Source organism: Cydia pomonella, chromosome 14 (genome assembly GCF_033807575.1).
Source record: "Cydia pomonella isolate Wapato2018A chromosome 14, ilCydPomo1, whole genome shotgun sequence".
Taxonomy (NCBI): Eukaryota; Metazoa; Arthropoda; class Insecta; order Lepidoptera; family Tortricidae; genus Cydia; species Cydia pomonella.
Genome location: NC_084716.1, coordinates 2,432,594 through 2,453,463, shown reverse-complemented (window position 1 = coordinate 2,453,463; position 20,870 = coordinate 2,432,594). Strand labels below are relative to the sequence as shown.

At 36.5% G+C, this 20,870-nt stretch overlaps 1 protein-coding gene across 3 annotated transcripts in view; it reads right to left on the bottom strand.

Annotated features, from left to right (window-relative positions):
- Positions 1–20,870, bottom strand: part of LOC133524711 (protein Fe65 homolog) — a 152,338-nt gene that overhangs the window by 10,632 nt on the left and 120,836 nt on the right. For all 3 annotated transcript variants that reach the window (XM_061860847.1, XM_061860849.1, XM_061860848.1), the window contains exons 4-9: positions 8,672–8,710; positions 4,000–4,211; positions 2,540–2,664; positions 2,217–2,335; positions 1,541–1,736; positions 1,185–1,312 (exon numbers count right to left, since the gene is read on the bottom strand). In XM_061860847.1, coding sequence (XP_061716831.1) covers positions 1,185–1,312; positions 1,541–1,736; positions 2,217–2,335; positions 2,540–2,664; positions 4,000–4,211; positions 8,672–8,710 — 819 coding nt within the window. The remainder of the gene's footprint in view (positions 1–1,184; positions 1,313–1,540; positions 1,737–2,216; positions 2,336–2,539; positions 2,665–3,999; positions 4,212–8,671; positions 8,711–20,870) is intronic.

The window sequence follows — 20,870 nt, the reverse complement described above, 5'->3', positions numbered from 1 at the left end:
TCGCATACAAAATGAGACTTAACGCAAACGCGTACGTCACGTTTCGCTATCGAATAAATTTACACTCGGGGCTCTGTTAACATTTGTGCTAGGTATCGGCGTTACTTATATACTCAGAAATGTATTCAGATGACAATTGTGAAGTTGCTGAAACAGGTGTTAGATCTAGCAACGTTAGCGGCACATTTTAACTGAGTTACGGTACCTAATAGATATAGCTGAGTTAACTTCTGCGTTATCTTTGTAGATACGCTGTATAACAATAGGGTTGTTTCCATCTACAAATCTTAGGACAGAATTGTATCCCAATAAATTCTTTTGGATTATAAGAACATGTTAAACTACTTTTAGGGGACCTGTAATGACCAGATTTTTGTAAATATTTATTTAAAATATTTTTTGGCACACGTCACGTGACCAAACTCGAAACGTCATTGAAGATTCTGATGACGTCACAACTCTCGGATTGACACTGTTGACAGTTAGGCGATAAACAACAAATGACAAATGTCAGTTGACAGTTCGTATCTTCTACGTGCGTATGTAGTTATGTGTCAAACCGTAAACTGTGACGTCACACAATTTTCAAAGAGCGTTTTGGGCGCGAAAACATCTGTCAAAATATATTTTGTTAATTTAACATATTTAAAGCTATTTTTAGTATAAAAGTTGAATTTTAGGGCAACTTTTAGTTAATATAGAACGTAATACGAGCGTTTCAAAAAATTGGAAACAACCCTATTGTTAAGGAATTAGTTTTTTACGACAGCATACAACAAACAATGAAGTTCTGTCTAGATGTTATTCTTGATTCTTACTTAAGTACCATATGATTTATTGACAAAATGCATTACGTATATTTGTATTTACCTTTCACTATTTCCAGGGTCGCACAAAAAGAAAAAAAACATTTAAAAAATCAATAAAACATTGATAGGTATCCTTTTACTTTTAGCTGTAACTGGTACCCTGATTGACAAACAATTTCTACACAGATACTTCAATACACAGATCATAATTATTGCTTCCAGGAGAAACCAGATCAAATTGTCTACTGGATGAACTGATTACGTAGTTACAGCTACTGAGATGAATGAAAAAAGTGGACATTAGGATACATATGACTCTACTAATCACTCTTAGTGGATACCATCGCGTGCAACTTGGTTTCTTCTAAAACTTACCGTCCATTGTCTCTGCCGACACCCCAAACGCGTATGGTGTGTATGGGTTGTGTGTGCAGAGTGTTCAGGCTCTCAGGGTCAATGAGCTTCAGGGCCCCGTCGTCCAGGTCCATGAACAGATCCTTGCCCTGGAATGAAAAATGCGGTTGTATTGTAGGTATTTGTTTGGTACCATGGAAATTAAAATACTAGAAACTTTAGAAGGATTATGGAAAGGATTATTTGGACATTAACGGAACTCGAATGAAGAGATTTTGAATATGACAGGAGAAAAAAGATACTCAACAGTGATCAAATCTGGAGTCAAACCTCCACCCATAGGTCACACGAAGTAATCAGGACAAAAGACTACTTACATCACCCCAGCGACCGACTTGGTCAAGCAGATCGTTCCGACCCAGACTCAGATCAACGATGCACTTGTTGACGGCACGGCTGGAGCGTTCTGGAGTCAGATCTGCCTCGGAGATCTCCACCCAGCCCAGGGATCGTACGAAGAAGCGAACGGCGCGCGCGCTGTCCGGCTCGGGGCGAGCTGGGAAACTGCGCCGTCTGTTGAATGGAAAACGGGAACATTATTTTTTGGCAACGATAGAACGCCAAGAACGATATCGCTAAGAGGCATGGACGGAACAGAACGTTAGATATGTATTTGTTTTACCAGATGTTAGCGGTCGTCGTTACAAACATTAGCTCGTTATAGTTATGCCTTAGGGTCGAAAGGGGCTAGAGTCGGTGGCCCCTCACAGCACAAGCCGAATCCCACGATCAGGGATCCAAAGGGCGGCAGACTATATTAGACCAAATCTTAAAATTCGTCATTGCCAGTCGAGTTCAAACGATATCGCTGTGTTATTTCGTGGTACTCGGGTTAGCCCTTGGTCTTCGGTTGAGGTTGTACGCTGCTCATATTGTATTGAAAGACATAATTCTATATAGAACGTGAGGCTATATATAGAGTATTCAAGGCATTAGAAATAGTCGTTAGTAAGATGAAAAATCTATCCGATCTATCCGGAGTAGAGGACTTACTTATATGACATTTCCTCCTTCCGTTTCCTCTCAGCTTCCTGGTCCATATGGTCCGCCAGCGCCCCACTAGTAGTACTTCTGGTGACGGAGGAGGTCATGACCCCGTCGTACTTGTTTACCTGTTGTTAAAAAACTGTTAAATGAAGTGCAGGGATATTGAGTTAAAGGCGTTTTGATGCCTTTTGTCATGTACGGTGAGGAAGTATTGCATAATGAATTTTACAGTTGTCTAAGTCGTTGTATAATTAATATATTTTAGCTCAGTTAGAAGTTTGATTTATGAGGCTAAATTCAAAGATACACGAATAGAAAATGATTATGACCTCCGATAGCGAACAGTCTCGCACCATGGAGATCCTGGACTCCTTGGCCTCCACGGGCAGCATCTTTGGTATCTCTCGCTGGATTGTGCCGCTTTTTATGTGCCAATAGTAGGGGCCATCCATGTCTAGAATAAGAAGAAAATAATGTTTAAACATAGTAAACCTTGTCATCAATGAAAGAGCGGAGCCTTCTGGCACAAGTATTTGTTTTACTTGAAAGAAGGCTTTTGTTTTGGTTTTAGTTAAAACCTATTGTGTACCAATAAATTATTTATCATTTTCATTTTCCAAACATTTTGAAAAATCACAATTTTTTTAAAGGGGAGATTTTTTTTTGGTTTTTTATTTCTAGATATCTCAGCTTCAGCTATTATATTTAAGTGGGATTCATTTAGTTATCCGTGACCACGACAGTAATATACGTGCGAAAATGTAATACTATAATTCCTATTTTGGGTTTATCGACACAATATCATGACTCTGTTGCGTCGTTTGTACTAGCGTGTATAGGATTCAGCAGATTATTTACTCGATTGATTTGATTGCTATTTGAACAACAATGTACCTTAGAAATGGCAGTTGGCACTTTAAAGCACTCTTCGCCAAAAAGAGAATGGCGAGAGTTAAGGTATCTTGTTTATTACTCCCACCCTGGAGGCAAAGGCCCTTCTTCGCCTTCAACTTGACCGGAATCGCCAACAGTTAATCGTTCGGGCCCTCGGCCGAGTGTGGTCGCGTACCTCTTCTCTGAGTCCTCATTCATATATTCATTCACTCGTATTAGCACGCGCTATTTCTCTAGATGGTATTTTATTTGCTTTTTGATCCATTGAAATATGACTCTTGTTAATTTTTAAATATTTGAACACAACGTGGGTGTCTTTCGTGAGACAGAAAATACAGGATTTTGATGATCGCTTCCGTGAATGGAACAGTATCAGAGCGCTGACTAACCAACTTGTGTCTACCTGAGTTGACCACTTAGACAGTGAAAAGTTGATTCCTTTTGATTTACAAGTTACGAGTATCTTACCTTCATGTTTCTCCCACCCCGGGGGCAAAGGCGGTTCCGTCTTAGCCCTCAATTTAACCGGTATCGCGTACAGATAGTCGTTCGGCCCCACTTCTTCCACTTTTCAATCATTCATTCTTTCATTCCTATATTTAAGTCCAAGCGCTCTTTCTCTAGATGGAATTTTCGTTTCGATCCATTGCAATATGATCCATTGCAATATGATCCTTTACAAAGATTTAATAGAATTGTTATTTGAGTACAACTTACCTTAGGAAGCGGATTAAATATTTACAATGTTCCACGTCAAAAAAGTATACAGGATTTTGGCAATAGCTGCCTTGGGTGAAACAATATCAGAGCGCTGATAAACCAACTCATGTCCAGCGAGTTGACCAGAAATACGCGAAAAGTTCAATTCCTTTTGATTTATTACAAGATAACTCACCTTCATGTTTCTCCCACCCTGGCGGCAAAGGCGGTTCCTTCTTGGCCCTCAATTTAACCGGGATCGCGTACAGATCGTCGTTCGGCCCCTCGGCCGAGTGCGGTACGGCCGCGTGCCTCTTCTCTGAGTCCTCTTGGTCCGCCCGTTCTTTCTCCGGAGGGGGGGACTCCTCGCCGCCATTTTGGGGGGGAGTGATGAGGCCGTTTTTTTCACTGGAATGAGAAGAACTGTAGGTAAAGAAAATGTTTTTTTGAAAATTGTTATAATAATAGTGTGGCCTCGGATGAAAGGCTGGTGGCCTAACAGTAGGTATGGCGTGCGGCTTCTAAACCAGAGGTTATGGGTTTTGAGTTCCGACTCATACGAATGGGTTTTTTGGCACTTATGCATTATGTACGTACTGCAATATAATTTTTATTATCAGCCGCTTTCGGCGAAGGAGAAAAATGTGAGGAAACCGGGCTAATTATAAAAAAAAAGCTTAAGTTAGTGTAGTGCTTAAGTAAGCAAGTAGGCATATTACAATGCGCTTATGAACATCAAATAAAGCTACGCCGGCTCTAACCCTCCTACTCTCAAAATAGGTACTAATTAATATATTAACCCGATCTGGGACTGGCAAGAAATTCGGCGGGACACATAATACTAGCACCTCGCATATATATTCTTCGGAATAGGTTGTCTAGTGGACCCCAGATTCCTGTGGCAAAAAGCCGCGACAACGCAACAACGCTAGGAAAATGATGATGAATCTTATATGGTTAGTAGGTACATCTAGATTATTTGGACGACCTTGCATTTTTATTCTTTTGTCTTGCACTCAAGCTACATATTAGAGAACATAACTGACTCACTGCATGACATCAGTAGGTATGAAACAACGATAATCTCCCGTAGACTCCTCATTAAATGAGGCATTGATATGAAATCTTGTGGTTATTTCCATATATTTCGTCACAGCAACATGGGGGGGGGGTCATGACAAGTGTGACAGTATATAATAACTATCCTTTTCCTATGAAAATGTGTGACAAGGGGGGAGGGGCGGTCTAAAGAATCGAAATTGCCCCTGCGCCACTTCGCGCCAGTTGGGTATTCCGAGGGCAAACAGATCTTTTAGGATTTCGTCACTCCGAATGCGGCGGTATCTGGGACGCCTAGACGGACGTTTTCCACCCGAGTACCCCACATACGCTCTTCTCACAGCACGTTCCTGTCTCATGCCAGCGGAGTCGTGTGGCTTTGCAAATTGCTAATATACCAAAAGCGCTTCATACTTTGGCAACACGTACGCTAATGCAACGCTTACCAAGGCACCTTGCTTACCTTTGGTACAGTAGATAGTACATCGAGTTTAGTAGATGTCTCCAATTTTCAAAATTGCTCTGCTTTCGAATTTACCCTAATGCACCTATAGCTGGCCACGTTTTAGGAAATAATTTTAATTTTTTGTGTATTTGGAAGAGGAGAGATCACATTTTACAAATTGATTAGGTTCGAATATTATTCCAGGTCATAAATTTAGACGCAACTAAAATACGAGAAAATATTATGGTTGCCCGAATCCGTAATGATCACAATTCGTCTCATATACTTGTAAGTGATCTGTAACATAACAATGTCGACCTTAACCGGACCAGATTAATGTATATTCACTAAAACCTGTGACTCACTGTAATAGATGCCGCGCGTTTTAGGATTCTCTCAAGGTAACATCGACATTAACTGAAGTAATTTGTATGTTGTCAAACAACAAGGTTGTTTAAAATGGAGTTCAATCTATTCTAAATGACAAAAAACACGTGTAGGCAAATACGACAAACTTGGAAAAAAATAATACTATGTATGACTGATGAAAAACAAGGCAGTAAATGTGAGCTGCTTACTTAACTTGACGTATATACCTAATAGGTATTCAGTATGAAAACTTAGCGTGGTCCGACTCTAGGTATTTGATAAAAAACATGTAGTTTAAAATAACCATATTCATTATATTTAAAGAATTTATTCGACGACGTAGGCGTGAGACCTCTCTGGTGCGATACCTCTAATTTTCAGCCGCAGCACAGAACAAAACAGATTCGATAACCCAAAAACAAACGTACGCGAAATCCAGAAAACAGCATTTAATTAAATGAACCAACGATTAAACTCGTTGCACAGTACAAAATAGACAATATCCGATAAAGCAAATGAGTTAGAACTTTACGAACTGGCCTGATTGCCACGGAACGCGCGATCCAGCCGTGTGCGGCTGTACGCTCGACGCTGACGCTGCGCGCTGCCTTAGGTCTATGTTTTAACCAAAGTATAAACGTATATGCCTAATGTAACTTTCAGGCTACATGGAGACTGCAGATGCACTGTTGCAACGTTTTGTAAGTAAGTAATAAGCGAGTAAGGGTTAATATATCAAGGGTCTGCATAAAAACCTGCGCTGTAGTAAAGCCCGACCAGAAATATATGATAATTGTCAAGAGAGCGCTTTTATTCTCATGTATGTTAACGGCACCAATTATGGAACATTTCAGAGACAATTTGGAGTGTTTTTGATATTTCACCGACACCTGTAACATTTCTGCCGCTTTGAAAGTTGAATGTCCAATTCGTCCTTTATGTTTTCCATGTATTTAATGAAAGCTACTGTAATTACTTTCAATATTATTAACCAATTAAAACAGTTTTTTTTTGCTCCAGTTATGGAATGTATGGCGCCAGTCATTTTCAAAATAACAAATATTAATGAAAACATTAAACTTAAGCAGCTCTTTGCCTCTTGTGTATGGTGAAATGTTGCCAGCGATTAAAAACTGATGGTAAATACTTGTCTTTTTGTCTATACCATTCCATTACTGGTGCCTGTTCCATTATAGGGTGAATGTTCAGTTTAGTATGAAAAATTTAGTTCCAATGAAATTCCGCAATATGGCGCGTGATCATATATTACTGGTCAGGCTTTAAATACTGAAACATTATGCTGAGGCAAGCTCCTATTTAACACTTGATCACGAAATATTTTTTTATTGCACCAAAAATAATACACTTTACTTGTAAAACTACACAGAAGTTTAAAGGGAAAATAAAACTAGGTTACAACAGGTTTTTTTGTAGTATTGATTGATAAAATGAGTAAGGAATTGCGTTTGTATCGCGACAGTAATGCGACAACGATTATAGCATATTATTATATTTTGTATATTATATTTTGTAGCATTGCCTATGTCTAATAAATGATTATTAATTATGAAACAAAATTATGTAATTTGGAAAAATGAGTGACGTTCGCCACCGCATTACCGCCGCGATTGTGACGTTCATTCCGTCACTCATTTTATCAATGACATTACAGCACCCAAGTCAAGGCCGCAATAATAGGGGTACAATTGCCATCCGAACGTATTAACTGTTTAAGTGCTCGACGCCACGCTGCACGCCCCGCCTAACGCACCGCTAGTCGCTCGCCACTGAGGCCGTACAATATTTATAAAGCAATTAACCGAGCTTAATTTGACGAAGCGTTGAGTCGGGATCCGTGTTAACTTGATAAAGAATTTAAATTGATACCATTTTTGTTCAACATAATGTCGAAAGCAACGAAGCTATGGTTTTTCTACTCGTTGACTGTAATGGTTGAATTAGGATTTCGTATACCAAACTATAATTGCGTACTTTTCATGTATGGGCTCACAACTCAACTATAATTTCGATACGCTGTTTTATTTCATTTCATTTATTTCATGCAAAAAACCATGGTTATGAAAGGTGTTACATAAAGATTTGGTACATGGTCACACTGCTAAAGTACCTACATTTATACAACAAAAAAAAAACAAAAACAAAATATGTTTCAATCGGTAGTTGCAGTGGAAATATAATATTAGGCAGTCAATTCGTAATAAATAAATATAGAAAATTGGTGATATATTGTTAAGAAATAATTAAAGTAAATAATAATAATAATTAGTGTACTGTAGTAAACTATTAAAAAATATGACCAATCACATGCCGCCGCGCTCGCATAGAAAAAACTAAACGGGGGACGAGCTGGCGGAGCCATCGTGCGTTTATCTTTTGTACTACATTTTTGTCTTCTTTGATACTTATCAACTTTCATTACATTTAGGTTTCATAGTAAAAAAAGTTTTATTTTAGATTACTCGTAGAAAAAGTATTGTACCTATACAATAGTGATATAATCAAGCTTTTCAATCTCGCACCTTACTTAGACACCAGCAAGCTTCGTTTCCTAAACAAAGTAGTCGACTGAAAAGCACTATTATATCACGATTGTACTCGTATAGGACACTATTTCAGTTTCATCGAAGATTGACAACTTCTTCACGGAGGAAGTCACTGGTAGAAGCTAAACTAACTGCTTTGGCTCAGCGATCCAAATAGAATCTTGGCCTCCGAAACGAGAGAACGCCACTTGTCCCGATCCAGCGCGGTTTCCTGCCATGAATTGGCATTCAGCCGACGCAGGTCCGCCTCCACGACATCACACCAGCGGTACCTGGGGCGCCCGATCGGTCGACGGCCGGTTGGTCGCCCCAAGTACGCTTCCTTGACTACGCGATCCTCCCCCATTCTGAGTAGTAACTGGTAGAAGCTAGTACACTAAATTTCTGCTGTATCATTTCTCTTATAAAATTGTTATACAAAATATACTCACTTTGTTTTCGTCACAGGCGAAGCTGCCTCGTCTTCAACTCTGTAACAAAAGAAAACTTGTTAAAATAAATAAATAAAAACTTTATAAATATTCATAACACTACTCTTAACCCACTTTTAAAACAATTAAAGATAACGTATGCATGAGAGTAAATCTGGGGCAAGTACGAAGATATATGGAGTTAACTTGTGAGTGTGCATATATTTTTAGTAAGTTTAATAAGCGTTATAGGTAAAAAACTTAAATAAGTCACCTGTTGTATGTAGTTGTGACGTGTTCGAATAGACAATACATGTTTGAAAGACAAATGTTTTTATCTATATAGTTCGTTTTTTAGCATTAGAAAGAAGGTATACGATTTAGACGTGCCTTTTTATAGAAAACACTTAAAAAAAAGTCTTATAATTAGTTACTGATTTTTAAAAAGCGTTTTCAAGACAAAAAACGTGTCAAGATTGTTTACTTTTTTTCTAATGCAAAAAAACGGACAGTACAAGTATAGTAGAGATATTATTATTTGCATCCATGAATAGTATCATGGTGTTTTTACAATAGCCTGCCCACTTTTGCTCAAAGTATAATGCCGGATTTAGAGGTCTGGAGGTCTAGGGCAATAAAGGAATGGAGGCCCCCTGGCCCCAAATTATTTTCCAAATAAAATGGTAAATTTTACGAAGTCTCTATTGTGAAGGCCCCGGGACTGTAGCCCCTAAATCCGGCCCTCAAAGTATACTTGAACTAAACTTGATCCCGGTTACTTTTCTACATTTTAACTACTAAGTTTTCCTAGTATTATAACTTAATTCTTCTGTTGTAAAATTAAATGTTATGGAAAGAAACATTCCATCAAAAACATTTTCATGTAAAATGTTGCCAAGACGATACTATAAGGCTCGCACTGTCAAAAAGTTTTCAGATCTCTTGTAGAGCCAAGTTTCTAACTCTACAAGCCCTAACTTCACAAACTACACCTTAGTCAAAATATATGGCTTGGCCGTTTCTGCCTAAGCTAACTTTGCAACGGGAGTAGAACAAAGTGAGTGGGTGACATTATGAACGTCATATTTTTATACAAATTTGACATTAACGTTGCCATGACATGACATGACATTGCCGCACTCTGTCATTGCAAATGGCATGCAGGTCCGACTTTTCAACGAAATTTCTAACGAAAGTTGTATAGATTTCTATTTGTATTAAATACAAGGTGCCCGTGAGCCTTGCGAGTAGGGTTCCCAACCGTACTATATTATATAGTATTGTACTATATTTTGGCTCTCTGTACTATATACTGTTGAAAAAATATATAGTACGCTAAAATACTATATTTCCGACATCCTTCTAATTTGTTCAAGATCGATTATCAATTTAATTCTAATCAAATAAAATTATTTCAAGTATGAAGACAAAATGGCGTGAGGAATGCAACAGGGATGACATAAATTTAATAAAAAGTGAGCTATTAAATTGTCATAAATAATCAGTATGAATGTACTGAATCGTTGTCTCATTTTATTAAAAATTAGACATTACTAAAAAATATAGCTTTAAACTTTAAATAAATATTGTTATTTTTAAAAGATTTTTTTTACTCTTTATTATTACTGGGCGTATGAGATGACGAGTGAGCAGTTTTACATATATTAACTGATGGCATGATAGCTGAAGTCTAGGAATAGGATGATTTTGACAACAGAGAGTGGTCTACACAAAAGGAATACTTAAGAGGCCGTTATCGATTTTAGTCGCAACACTGCCAAATTCATAGATTTAGTCGATGAAATTGCACAACTTCTGTTAACATTGAACTTCTGTTTATTAGAAACAACAAGTACTGGTTTCTATTAGCGCGTCTTGTTATCTTTCATTTTTTTTAAATAGACTCATTTAATTAGTAATTATTGTTTTTCTGATGGAAGTTTAGGTAAACGCGCGTAAAGCACTGATTTTGTTGATCTTATTTGTACATTTCGTAAAGTTTGGACTGCTAAAAATGGTAATTTTGTGTTACACATATCCTTTACTTCAACTTTAATAAACTACATTTTTGTTATTATAAATTTGAATTTAGTTATTTGAATGAAAGTTAGACGTAATCAATTTTCTCCAGAACTAACTTCAAAACAAGTGACAATTTCTCTGAAAATCGACTTAATTTCAACGTAATTTTGATAGTTAAACAATCTACAACATTTGCTAAAACTGTTCTTATACATCATTTTGTATAATTTACTACCATAGTTTTTTGATGAATTTTTAAAAACTGTCCCTTCTCGTCACATATTACCGGGGACGCACGCTTGCGACCTCATTATTAAAAGGCAAGTTGAGAAGACGTGCTAATAGAAATCAATACTTGTTATTTAGATATTACGTAACAAAAGGAGTACCGTTAAATACGCCAACTTTGCCCACTTTTTTGGGAAAAACTAAAAAAATTCTAGTTTTTTGTATGAAACCTCGGAAATATTTATGTATCTGTGGTAACACCGAGATCATGCGCATTTAAATTTAACTGCAAATTTAACTTTAGTCAACGTTTTCTCCATCATATGACCGATTTTGAGGTCGGGTAAAGTTATCTGGACTTTTAGCCAACATTGCCCACCGTGATTTTTAGCGCAACTATAGACCTTATTTGGTTGCCATAAAAACCAATGAAAGTATTTTGGCAATGAAGGCGATCGGTTCAAAAATTTACTCGACATAATAATACATGCTCGAAATACTTTCCTATTAAAATCAGTGGGCAATGTTAGCCTGTACATTTTTTCTTCTTCATACAAACGGCGTGTAGCGATTTAAAAGTGCTAGGGTTGTCAAAATTGAGAAGATAATAAAAACTGAACATTAATTTGCACAAAGTTGGTAGGGTAGGTAAGAAACAAAAAATATTAATAAGGCGCAAAGTTGTTTATTTCAATAACGTTATATAAAAATCTAATAGCAGAATCTAATAGCTTTTTTTCGCTGACTGTGCTTTTTGTTGACTGTACTTGTATTGTCAACTGAGATCTATATATGTACCAACCAAATTTCAATTGGTTACCTTAAGTTTTCTGAAGTGGCCATTACTATATTTTTTTTTAATAGACACATAATGGAGTTCAGAACTCTAGCTACTTTTTTAATTACTTGTGGTTTTGTAAAAATATTTTTTTGAATATTTATTTTGACATAACACACGTTTGAACGCATTTATAGCTTAGATGCTTTTTCTGTCGTAAAAAAGTAAAAATGTCGAGTTGACAGCTGCCAGTTGCCAAATGTCACACACACAGCTGAACCGCGTACAAACAAAGTCGTAGTTGTAACCAATGAGGAAGCAATATTTGACAACTGGCAGCTGTCAACTCTACGTTTTTCACTTTTTTACGGAAGACTAAGGCATCTAAGCTATAAATGCGTTCAAACGTGTGGTATGTCAAAATAGTTATTCAATTTTTTTTCTGAAAAACGGCCAGTAATCAAAAATGAAACTATAGTTTTCGACTCCATTATATATTAACCATAGAAAAAAAAAAGAATTCCTCATGTGGAGACGATCCCGGTTGAACCAGAATGTCACTACCAGATTGTATTGTCACTGGTAGTAGAAGTAGAAGTAGTATGCTATAATCTCAGCTCAATCGGATACCAAAAAGTGGTCGAAAAATGGCTTGCAAGATTTGATCGGAACATAATATGTACGTACATACAAATATTGAAAGATTTGCACATTAATAAAAAAAAAAGTTTGTAAAAAAAAGTGTCAACCCTAAGCATTTTTTTACTGCGGGCAATGTTGACACTCATACGACGGTACATTACTGGGTAATTTTGCCCATCAGCATAACTTTTGTAATATACTAGTTACAGTAACGAACCTAGCATCAAAATACTCAGCTCATGGTTTTACATTATATACAATCGATTCAACATACCTGTGTATTCGCCATGATGTACAATTCCCTTCCAAAATTTCTCAGTAATTGGCCCGCAAAAATACACTCCGTACTCGACAAGTCCCGACTGGTTACTGAATGAAGTCAGGAGTGCACGCGCTATTCTGTGTTGCCACAGGTATAGTTTACTTTCTACCAATGTCATCAATGTTGCCATAATTTTGTAACTTTTTTAGATATTAGTAGATTGCCTTAGAAATTGTGTTTTGGGCAATGTTCCCCCTGGTGGCAAAGTTGGCGTATTTAACGGTAGGTACAATCTCAACGACCAAATCCATAAATTCTACATTTTTGCTCCAAAATCGTTACCATTACTAATCTTAGTGCTAGTAAGTATGATTAAACGTATATTACACTTATGTTAAGCATTTTATCTAAAAGTACTATTTTTTTTTTAATGTACTATATTTTTAATGCCTTATTCTGGAAAATACTATATTCCACCAAAAAATAGTTGGCAACCCTACTTGCGAGAGATTTTAACGGTGCATTCCTGATGGCAACGGAAGCAAAAAATGTTATATGACTTTGTGAAATTCGACAAAAAATTGTGTTTTTTTTCCCTTTTTTTCAACACTCCTGTACATAAAACGTAATTTTTATTGATAAACACATAACCTAAAATTAACTAAAACTAACTAAAGCTATTTTTTATTTGGGGGTAGCCTCTCGAATAGATTTTGTTAATTTTTCGATGTCAATCAATAGGTATGTCCAGACTAGACCTCAAAGTGGCAATACCGCAGTCAAAAATGTGTCTTATGGCGAAAGAATGATTTCGAAAAACATTTAATTATCTCTGAAACTAGGTCTAATCGAGAAAATTTTATATGACATTTTAGTTTCTAAATATTACCAGGAATGCTTATTTAAAATTTCTCGCAATGCTCACGGGCACCTTGTATAAATATAGCAGACTTTTTTCATTCTATTAGGTAAAGCGTCTTTTTGTGCGCCTAAAACAGCTATTAAATGCTGAATAATTCAAATTAGTCATTGTCTCTCAAAAAGACCGTAAGCTTGGAAGCATAATAATAAACAGATAGGTATCTGACAGTAATGTCATGCTCTTTATAAGTATACCTAAGATAACTCTTTGTTTTACCAAGGTTGAAATTACCTCATGCGTAACATTTTTTACACTACATATGGTGCTACTTTACCGCACTAGTGCGAAAATTAGTATATTACGTTACTGTGTCGAACATTTAAAGGGCCATATGTACTGTAAAACGTTGTACGATACATGTGCGAATAGGTAATTTGCAACTCGTGTCGATATAAAACACTCCCTTCGGTCGTGTTTTAATTTATCGCCACTCGTTTCGAATTTCCTATTTTTCGCACTTGTATCGCAATGTACTATTAAAGTAATTTTTGTTGCATATTTGTAACTTACATTTTATCCTTTCGCATTTTCTCAAAGGTTAGCTGGAAGAGATCCCTTTTAGGGACAAGTTCGCCTTTGTACATAACATGTTTATTTTGTTTTGTCTGTTACATAATTATAATAAGAAGACTGATCAATACTGGCACATGAAACATAATGTATGATTTATTATGCAAATTAGATCAATTTTATTGGCAAAAGAATTTGTTTGTACTTAAAATTCAATGATGTATCTACTTACTTATATTCAAATCTAGAAACAAAACTCATTTAGAGAGGAAATATTGTGCACTATAATTAAATATACCGGCATCCCTAGTGTTATTCGATAGCGAAACGCGTTTGCATTAAGTCTCATTTTGTATCGAATTTAGAAACAGCGCGCCAAGCGCGAGGTTTTGGAAACTCAAAATCCCATACAAAATGAGACTAAACGCAAGCGCGTATAATTAAAAGATTGATTGTACTCCTCAAACATTAACACGAATTAATATTAAAATAACATGTCAGCACTAACTACCTTGAACAAAACAGTACTTATATAATTAAGGCTAAACTTAGTTAAGATAATCTTCAAATATCTAACTAATATATTGTAACTGAGTTCTGACTGTACCTCTAACATACAAATGAAATAAACATTTTTGATTTTTAAACGGTGACACTTTTGTTCAATAACTTTAAAAAATATGAAATCTTAGTTTCTATTTTTCATACAAATTAAATATTATCTTCAATGCACGCCATTATCATTGTGATTGACGTTGCTTGCCACGCCTTAAACTATGGAAAGTAGAGGCAAGGAACAGAAACTCCTTAGGCAGAATTGTTCCAAAGTGTCCAGCTGTCAGCTATAAATAATAGTTCCAAATCTCTCCAGAGTAGCTAAGAACCTAGGCGTTATTGACGGAGTGAAGTGCGCTGTCTATGATTAGTTTTTTTTCTCAAGTATTCTAGGTATTGTAGCGCCACCTATTTATGGTTTTTTGTCGGACACTTTTGGGTATATGAAGATATTGTTCCTTGCCTCTACCTTTCATACCTTAAACATAACAAATATGGAAGGTGGAGGTAAGGAATTGAATCTCCATGTACCAAAAAGTGTCATTAAAAAACCTTAAATAGGTGTCGCTAAAAAAAAAACAAATCATAGACAGCGCACTTCACTCCGTCAATAACATTCTTAGCTACTCTAGCGCTACTCTGGAGAGATTTGGAACTATTATTTATAGCTGACAGCTGGACACTTTTGCAACAGTTCTACCATAAGAGATACACTCCTTTTAATTCCAAACTCCGTAATAGCAAAATTCGCATTACATTGTGACTTAGAATTTATTTTATTTATAATTGAACAAATGTTGGCCAGTTTGGTTTGAGGAGTACAGTCTAGTTTATTTATTTGCTCATGTTGCAGGCCTAGCTAACTACCGCAGGTATATACCTATCTAACTATTATTGCAATATACTGTAATACTAACTCTAGATACATAAGTCATTGTTACCTAACCCTATGGACGTCAAGTTCGAAATAAATATTTCAATTCAATTCAATTCAATAATTATTCTATAAATCACGATTTTTACAACTATAACACTTGCAACTAGCCTAACTACTAAAACTCGATGAAATATAAAACAACACTATTTGCCGCCATATTGAGTTACTTTTTCTGCACTCGTGGAGTACGGGTGTCAACCCCAGTTGACAGAAAAAATGCGGGATTTTTAAATAAATATTTGTTTTAACGCCATCTACCAGAATGTTCTGCCATTTTTTTCTTGGGAATGTTTAGATACTTTAGATGACAGATAAAAACTTAAATAAACATCATTAAATAATATTGCAATTACCTAAACGTGTCCGAAAAAACAAACGTTTGTATTTATTACCTACTTAAGCTGAATGGTGCGCCCATTGACTTGGCAATCCCACACTGATTTTACATATTTTTATAGAAACACTCACAAAGTCGTAATCGTCTCATATCATCATTCACTTTTAAAAACAAATAGAGAAATTACCAAAATAACATGGACAGGCTAAATTTTATCTTAATTTATGACCGGAAAGAAGTTTTTGTGGCAAAATTAAAGTGATGGACAAAATGAAATATCGACATGTCTCTTATCTATTTTAGCTTAACGTTATGGATATTTTTAGCATTTTATTATACGATAGCTGGGTCAAAATTCTTTGCGTTGTCTTGTTTCTAACCACTTTGTCAAGCTTGTATCTGTCTTCTATCAAATAAGTAAAAAAGTCGAGTATCTATTAATTTACATGATGAAAATTAAAAACAAAATTTCATCTCATACAAAAATCTACTCTGTCACATTTGACACTGACAAAAAACAAGACAATTTTGACCGAACTACCGCGAAATACACAACACGTATATTCTTTGATATAGGTATTATTTTCTTTTGGCACTTTATACCTACTACAGTTTACGTTTTATTTTTAAGTTCTAAATATATGTAATAAAGAAATGATGTATCGATTTGGAACTGATTTGCATTCTTGAATATTCTTGGTAATTAACAGCAAGTAAAACTTACAGTTAATGTATGACTGACTTATCGATAACAGATTTATCGATGTTTCATTTTCTCAAACACTCGGTTTTACCACAAAAACTTCTATGTCATGACAATTCACACACTTTTATGATTTGTAACATTTTTTTCACATTATAAAAATAAATTCAACACAAGCAATACCGACTGTTAGTATTTCAGTACAAACGTATGCACGGTTTCGGCAACGATGCGCAAGTGTGGTCAGGCCTTAATAGCTACCTTTCTCTTACTTTTTAATACACTAAATGTGATGGTTGTTATTCAAATTACAGTAAGTATGCTTGAAACAATATTTAAGATGGAGTTTTTGGCCATTATTATGCAAAACTGAGCGTTTTTAAATCTACCGTTTCGCTATTACCGTCACATGGACGTAAGGTAAAACATTTATTCCCTATTCATTACTTTTTTTGTTATATGTTCCTACAATCGTTCACGAAATGTTCATGTAACGAAACAGCCAAGCCACATATTTAGACTAAGGTGTATTTTTGTGAAGTTAGGTCTTGTAGAGTTAGAAACTTGGCTCTACAAGAGATCTGATAACTTTTTGACAGTTTTAGTACAAAGTTATAGGTGCAAGCGCACTAGTTTATGCATCTATACATACGATGTAGATGATGTATACACATCAGCGAGCCTTATTGCCAAGACGAAAGGCAACAATTTTAGATGAAAATGTTTTTGGTGGGATATGATTTTCTTAAATATGTGAAATTAAAACACCCTAAGACCTTGCATTTTAACCCCTAAGGGGGTGAAAAATACGTTGAATGTTTTAATATTTTTTTATGTAGATAAAACATTCTAGCCACCGGCTTACCTACTTTATAAATTGTTATTTATATCGTCTATTAAGGTGACGCATCGTTAAGCAATAAAATTAAAAAATGCGGCGCTTTTGCTTGCTGGCTTCCCGAAACTAGCGTTCACCCCGATACTTAGCGCGTAGTGAATTTGGTTTTGCGCTAGCTTATTCTATAAGATCGTATGCGGCTAAACGGGTCTTACCGTTTAAAGTAAAAAAACAAGAGTTAATCGAAAATCACAAATACAGAATGTAATTTACATTATTTAAGTTATACAACTTATTTATAAATATACTAAAAACTAAACTACAAAACTTAAAATCTAGATCTAAAAATAAATAAAAATAGACTTAAAATAAAATAAAACTATCCCCCTGCGGCATGGTGCCGTAGATGCTAGCAGCATTTCCTCGCTGTATCGCAAGACTAATACTTTGAGCGAGGAAGCTGCCAGCTCTGCGGTCACCGGTGACCTCTCTAATCCTTTTCGAAAGTTCCTTAAAAAGGTTAAAGGCGCTCGGACCCCACGGACCAAGGGTCTCGACGCCAAATGGTACGAAATTATATTCGGTGCCGAGACCCCTATATTTAGTCTTTTAATTTTTCGGCCGCCTCTGCCGCCGCGCCAGCCTTAGCAGAAGTGCCGTGGAGATGAGACGGGGCTAGGAATAATACAGAATTGAAGTGTGTGTTTAGACTAATCTACATGGAAAAGTAGACTTCAATCGGTCCCATTTGCCTGTACAATGAAAATGTTTGTTTCTCTGTCTAGTATAAAAGCTAGACAATCGTGTAACGACAACAGGGTTGTTTCCATCTACAAATCTCAGGGTGGATGTATCCCAATAAATTATTTTGGATTATAAGAACATGTTAAACTACTTTTAGGGGACCTGTAATGACCATATTTTTGTAAATATTGAATTTAAAATATCTTTTGGCACACGTCACGTGACCAAACTCGAAACGTCATTGAAGATTCTGATGATGTCACAACTCTCAGATTGACACTGTTGACAGTTAGGCGATAAACAACAAATGACAAATGTCAGTTCGTATCTTCTACGTGTGTATGTAGTTATGTGTCAAACCGTAAACTGTGACGTCACACAATTTTCAAAGAGCGTTTTAGGCGCGAAAGCATCTGTCAAAATATATTTTGTTAATTTAACATATTTAAAGCCGTTTTAAGTATAAGGGGGTGAATTTTAGGGCAACTTTTAGTTAATATAGAAAGTGATACAAGCGTTTCGAAAAATTGGAAACAACCCTACTACAGAAATGAAGTCAGTTCACCAAACAATACTTTCATGAGTTTTGTAATTGCTGAGATAAATCAAGACGTCAAAATTTACACTTCAACGTCCTAATGTCAACGACCTGTGTGGCAGAAGATCACAAAATAAAAAATAAACAGAAGGTCCGTTCCCGCCGTTCTTGAAAATACATACCTAAACTTGCCCGACTCACTAGGGTTGCTTCTGTATTAATTTCGAATTTTAAAAAGGAGTACTTAGGTAATATAAGTTTACAGACATACATACATCGATTCGTTTATACATACATCTTATCATGTTTACATTTTGACGTACATGACAGTAGGTACCTACGTAGCGGCGGGGACGTCAAGTGAGCAACGCGCGCATAGCCCGACTGAGCTCTGCCCGAGAGTGCCCGAGAACGCCTGTAAATGTAACGTCTGTGTGCGCGCGGCGAAAATGGCACTTTGTACTGAGCGAACTCTCTGCTCCGGCGCGCGCTGCCGCTATTTACTTTGTGCAAAAGATGGATATTTCTATCAAGTTTCAACCAACATCTTTAACATCCCGGTCTCAAATCTCGTTACCGTAGGTACAGTCACCATCAGGTATATCGGAGCGTGCGAGGTGTTCACAAATATATGAACAAGCACTTTAACGCTTTTATAGAGGCGTGTTCAGATATTTGTAAGCTCCTTGGCCGCTCAGATATATCTGATGGCGACTGTACCTACATCTTTAATATCGTAAAAAATTTCCCCATGTAAACTCAAAACTCCCCAAGTTAAATTTTTTCTCACCCCTGCATTTCAACCTCCAAAACTTGGCAGTTAGCGCCCCAAACTTGGCACCCTTTAAATTAGGGTTCTTCGTGGCTTATAAGAATACTAATTGCGCCAAGTTGAGCTCACATGGAGATTTATTTTCGTTTTATGTAAATTTTGGTAAGATCAGTAGCTGAAAATAGGTTGGTTACACGTACATATGCATATTATATGTCAAACATTTTTATTTTCTTTAACATTATTTTTGTGGTTTAAGTACCTACTATACGTTAATGGGTAAAAACACATATTAGAAAAACCAACAATTGCGAGTCGGACTCGCCCACCGAGGGTTCCGTACTTTTTAGTAGGTATTTGTTGTTATAGCGGCAACAGAAATACATCATCTGTGAAAATTTCAACTGTCTATCACGGTTATGAGATGCAGCCTGTTGACAGACGGACGGACGGACGGACAGCGGAGTCTTAGTAATAGGGTTCCGTTTTACCCTTTGGGTACGGAACCCTAAAAAGGTCACTTCTGTGGACAATGCAATCAAAGTTAACGACTCTGGTATATACATATTCCGTTTTTCTTATTTGAGTCTCAAGTACTGAAATAATATATCCCGCCCGTAAAGCTGCCGCGTAAAAAATAGCTTTAGGTTCCCTTCACTTTGCGATGTTTACAGGAAAGACGCAAACGAGTTTGCTAAAAAAACCGTAATTGTTTATTACCACACCAGCGGCTGTAGCACGGTCGCATTTTTATCACTCGTCACTATGCCTGTCACTTTCGCAGTTACATGCTTGTTAGAACGTGACAGGCGTAGTGACAAGTGATAAAAAAGGGAACCATGCTTCCACTGAAGTCTGCTTTTTATCATTAGTCACCATGCCTGTCACGTTCTAACAATATGTAAGTTCGAAAGTGACGCATGACATGACAGGTGATAAAACTGCGACCATGATACCGCTGCAGTAGGACTACGATGGTCTGCTCTTTATCACTTGACACTATGTCCGTCACTTTCGCGCTTACATACTTGTTAGAACGTGATAGGCATGGTGACAAATGTTAAAGAGCCGACCATTTTAGCCATACGGCTATACTTATAGACTGTACCTATTGAATTTTTATCTACCTTTAATTTATATTAGTCATGTGAACCTGACCTGCAGTGGCAGCATGGTTCGAATTTTATCGCTTGTCACTATGCCTGTCACTTTCGCACTTACATACTTGTTAGAACGTGACAGGCATGGTGACAAATGATAAAGAGCCAACCATCTTAGCCCTACTGTAATTTACATTATCAATGAACTATGAAGTAAAATATTGACGACCGGTCTGGCCTAGTGGGTAGTGACCCTGCCTATGAAGCCGATGGTCCCGGGTTCAAATCCTGGTAAGGGCATTTATTCGTGTGATGAGCATGGATATTTGTTT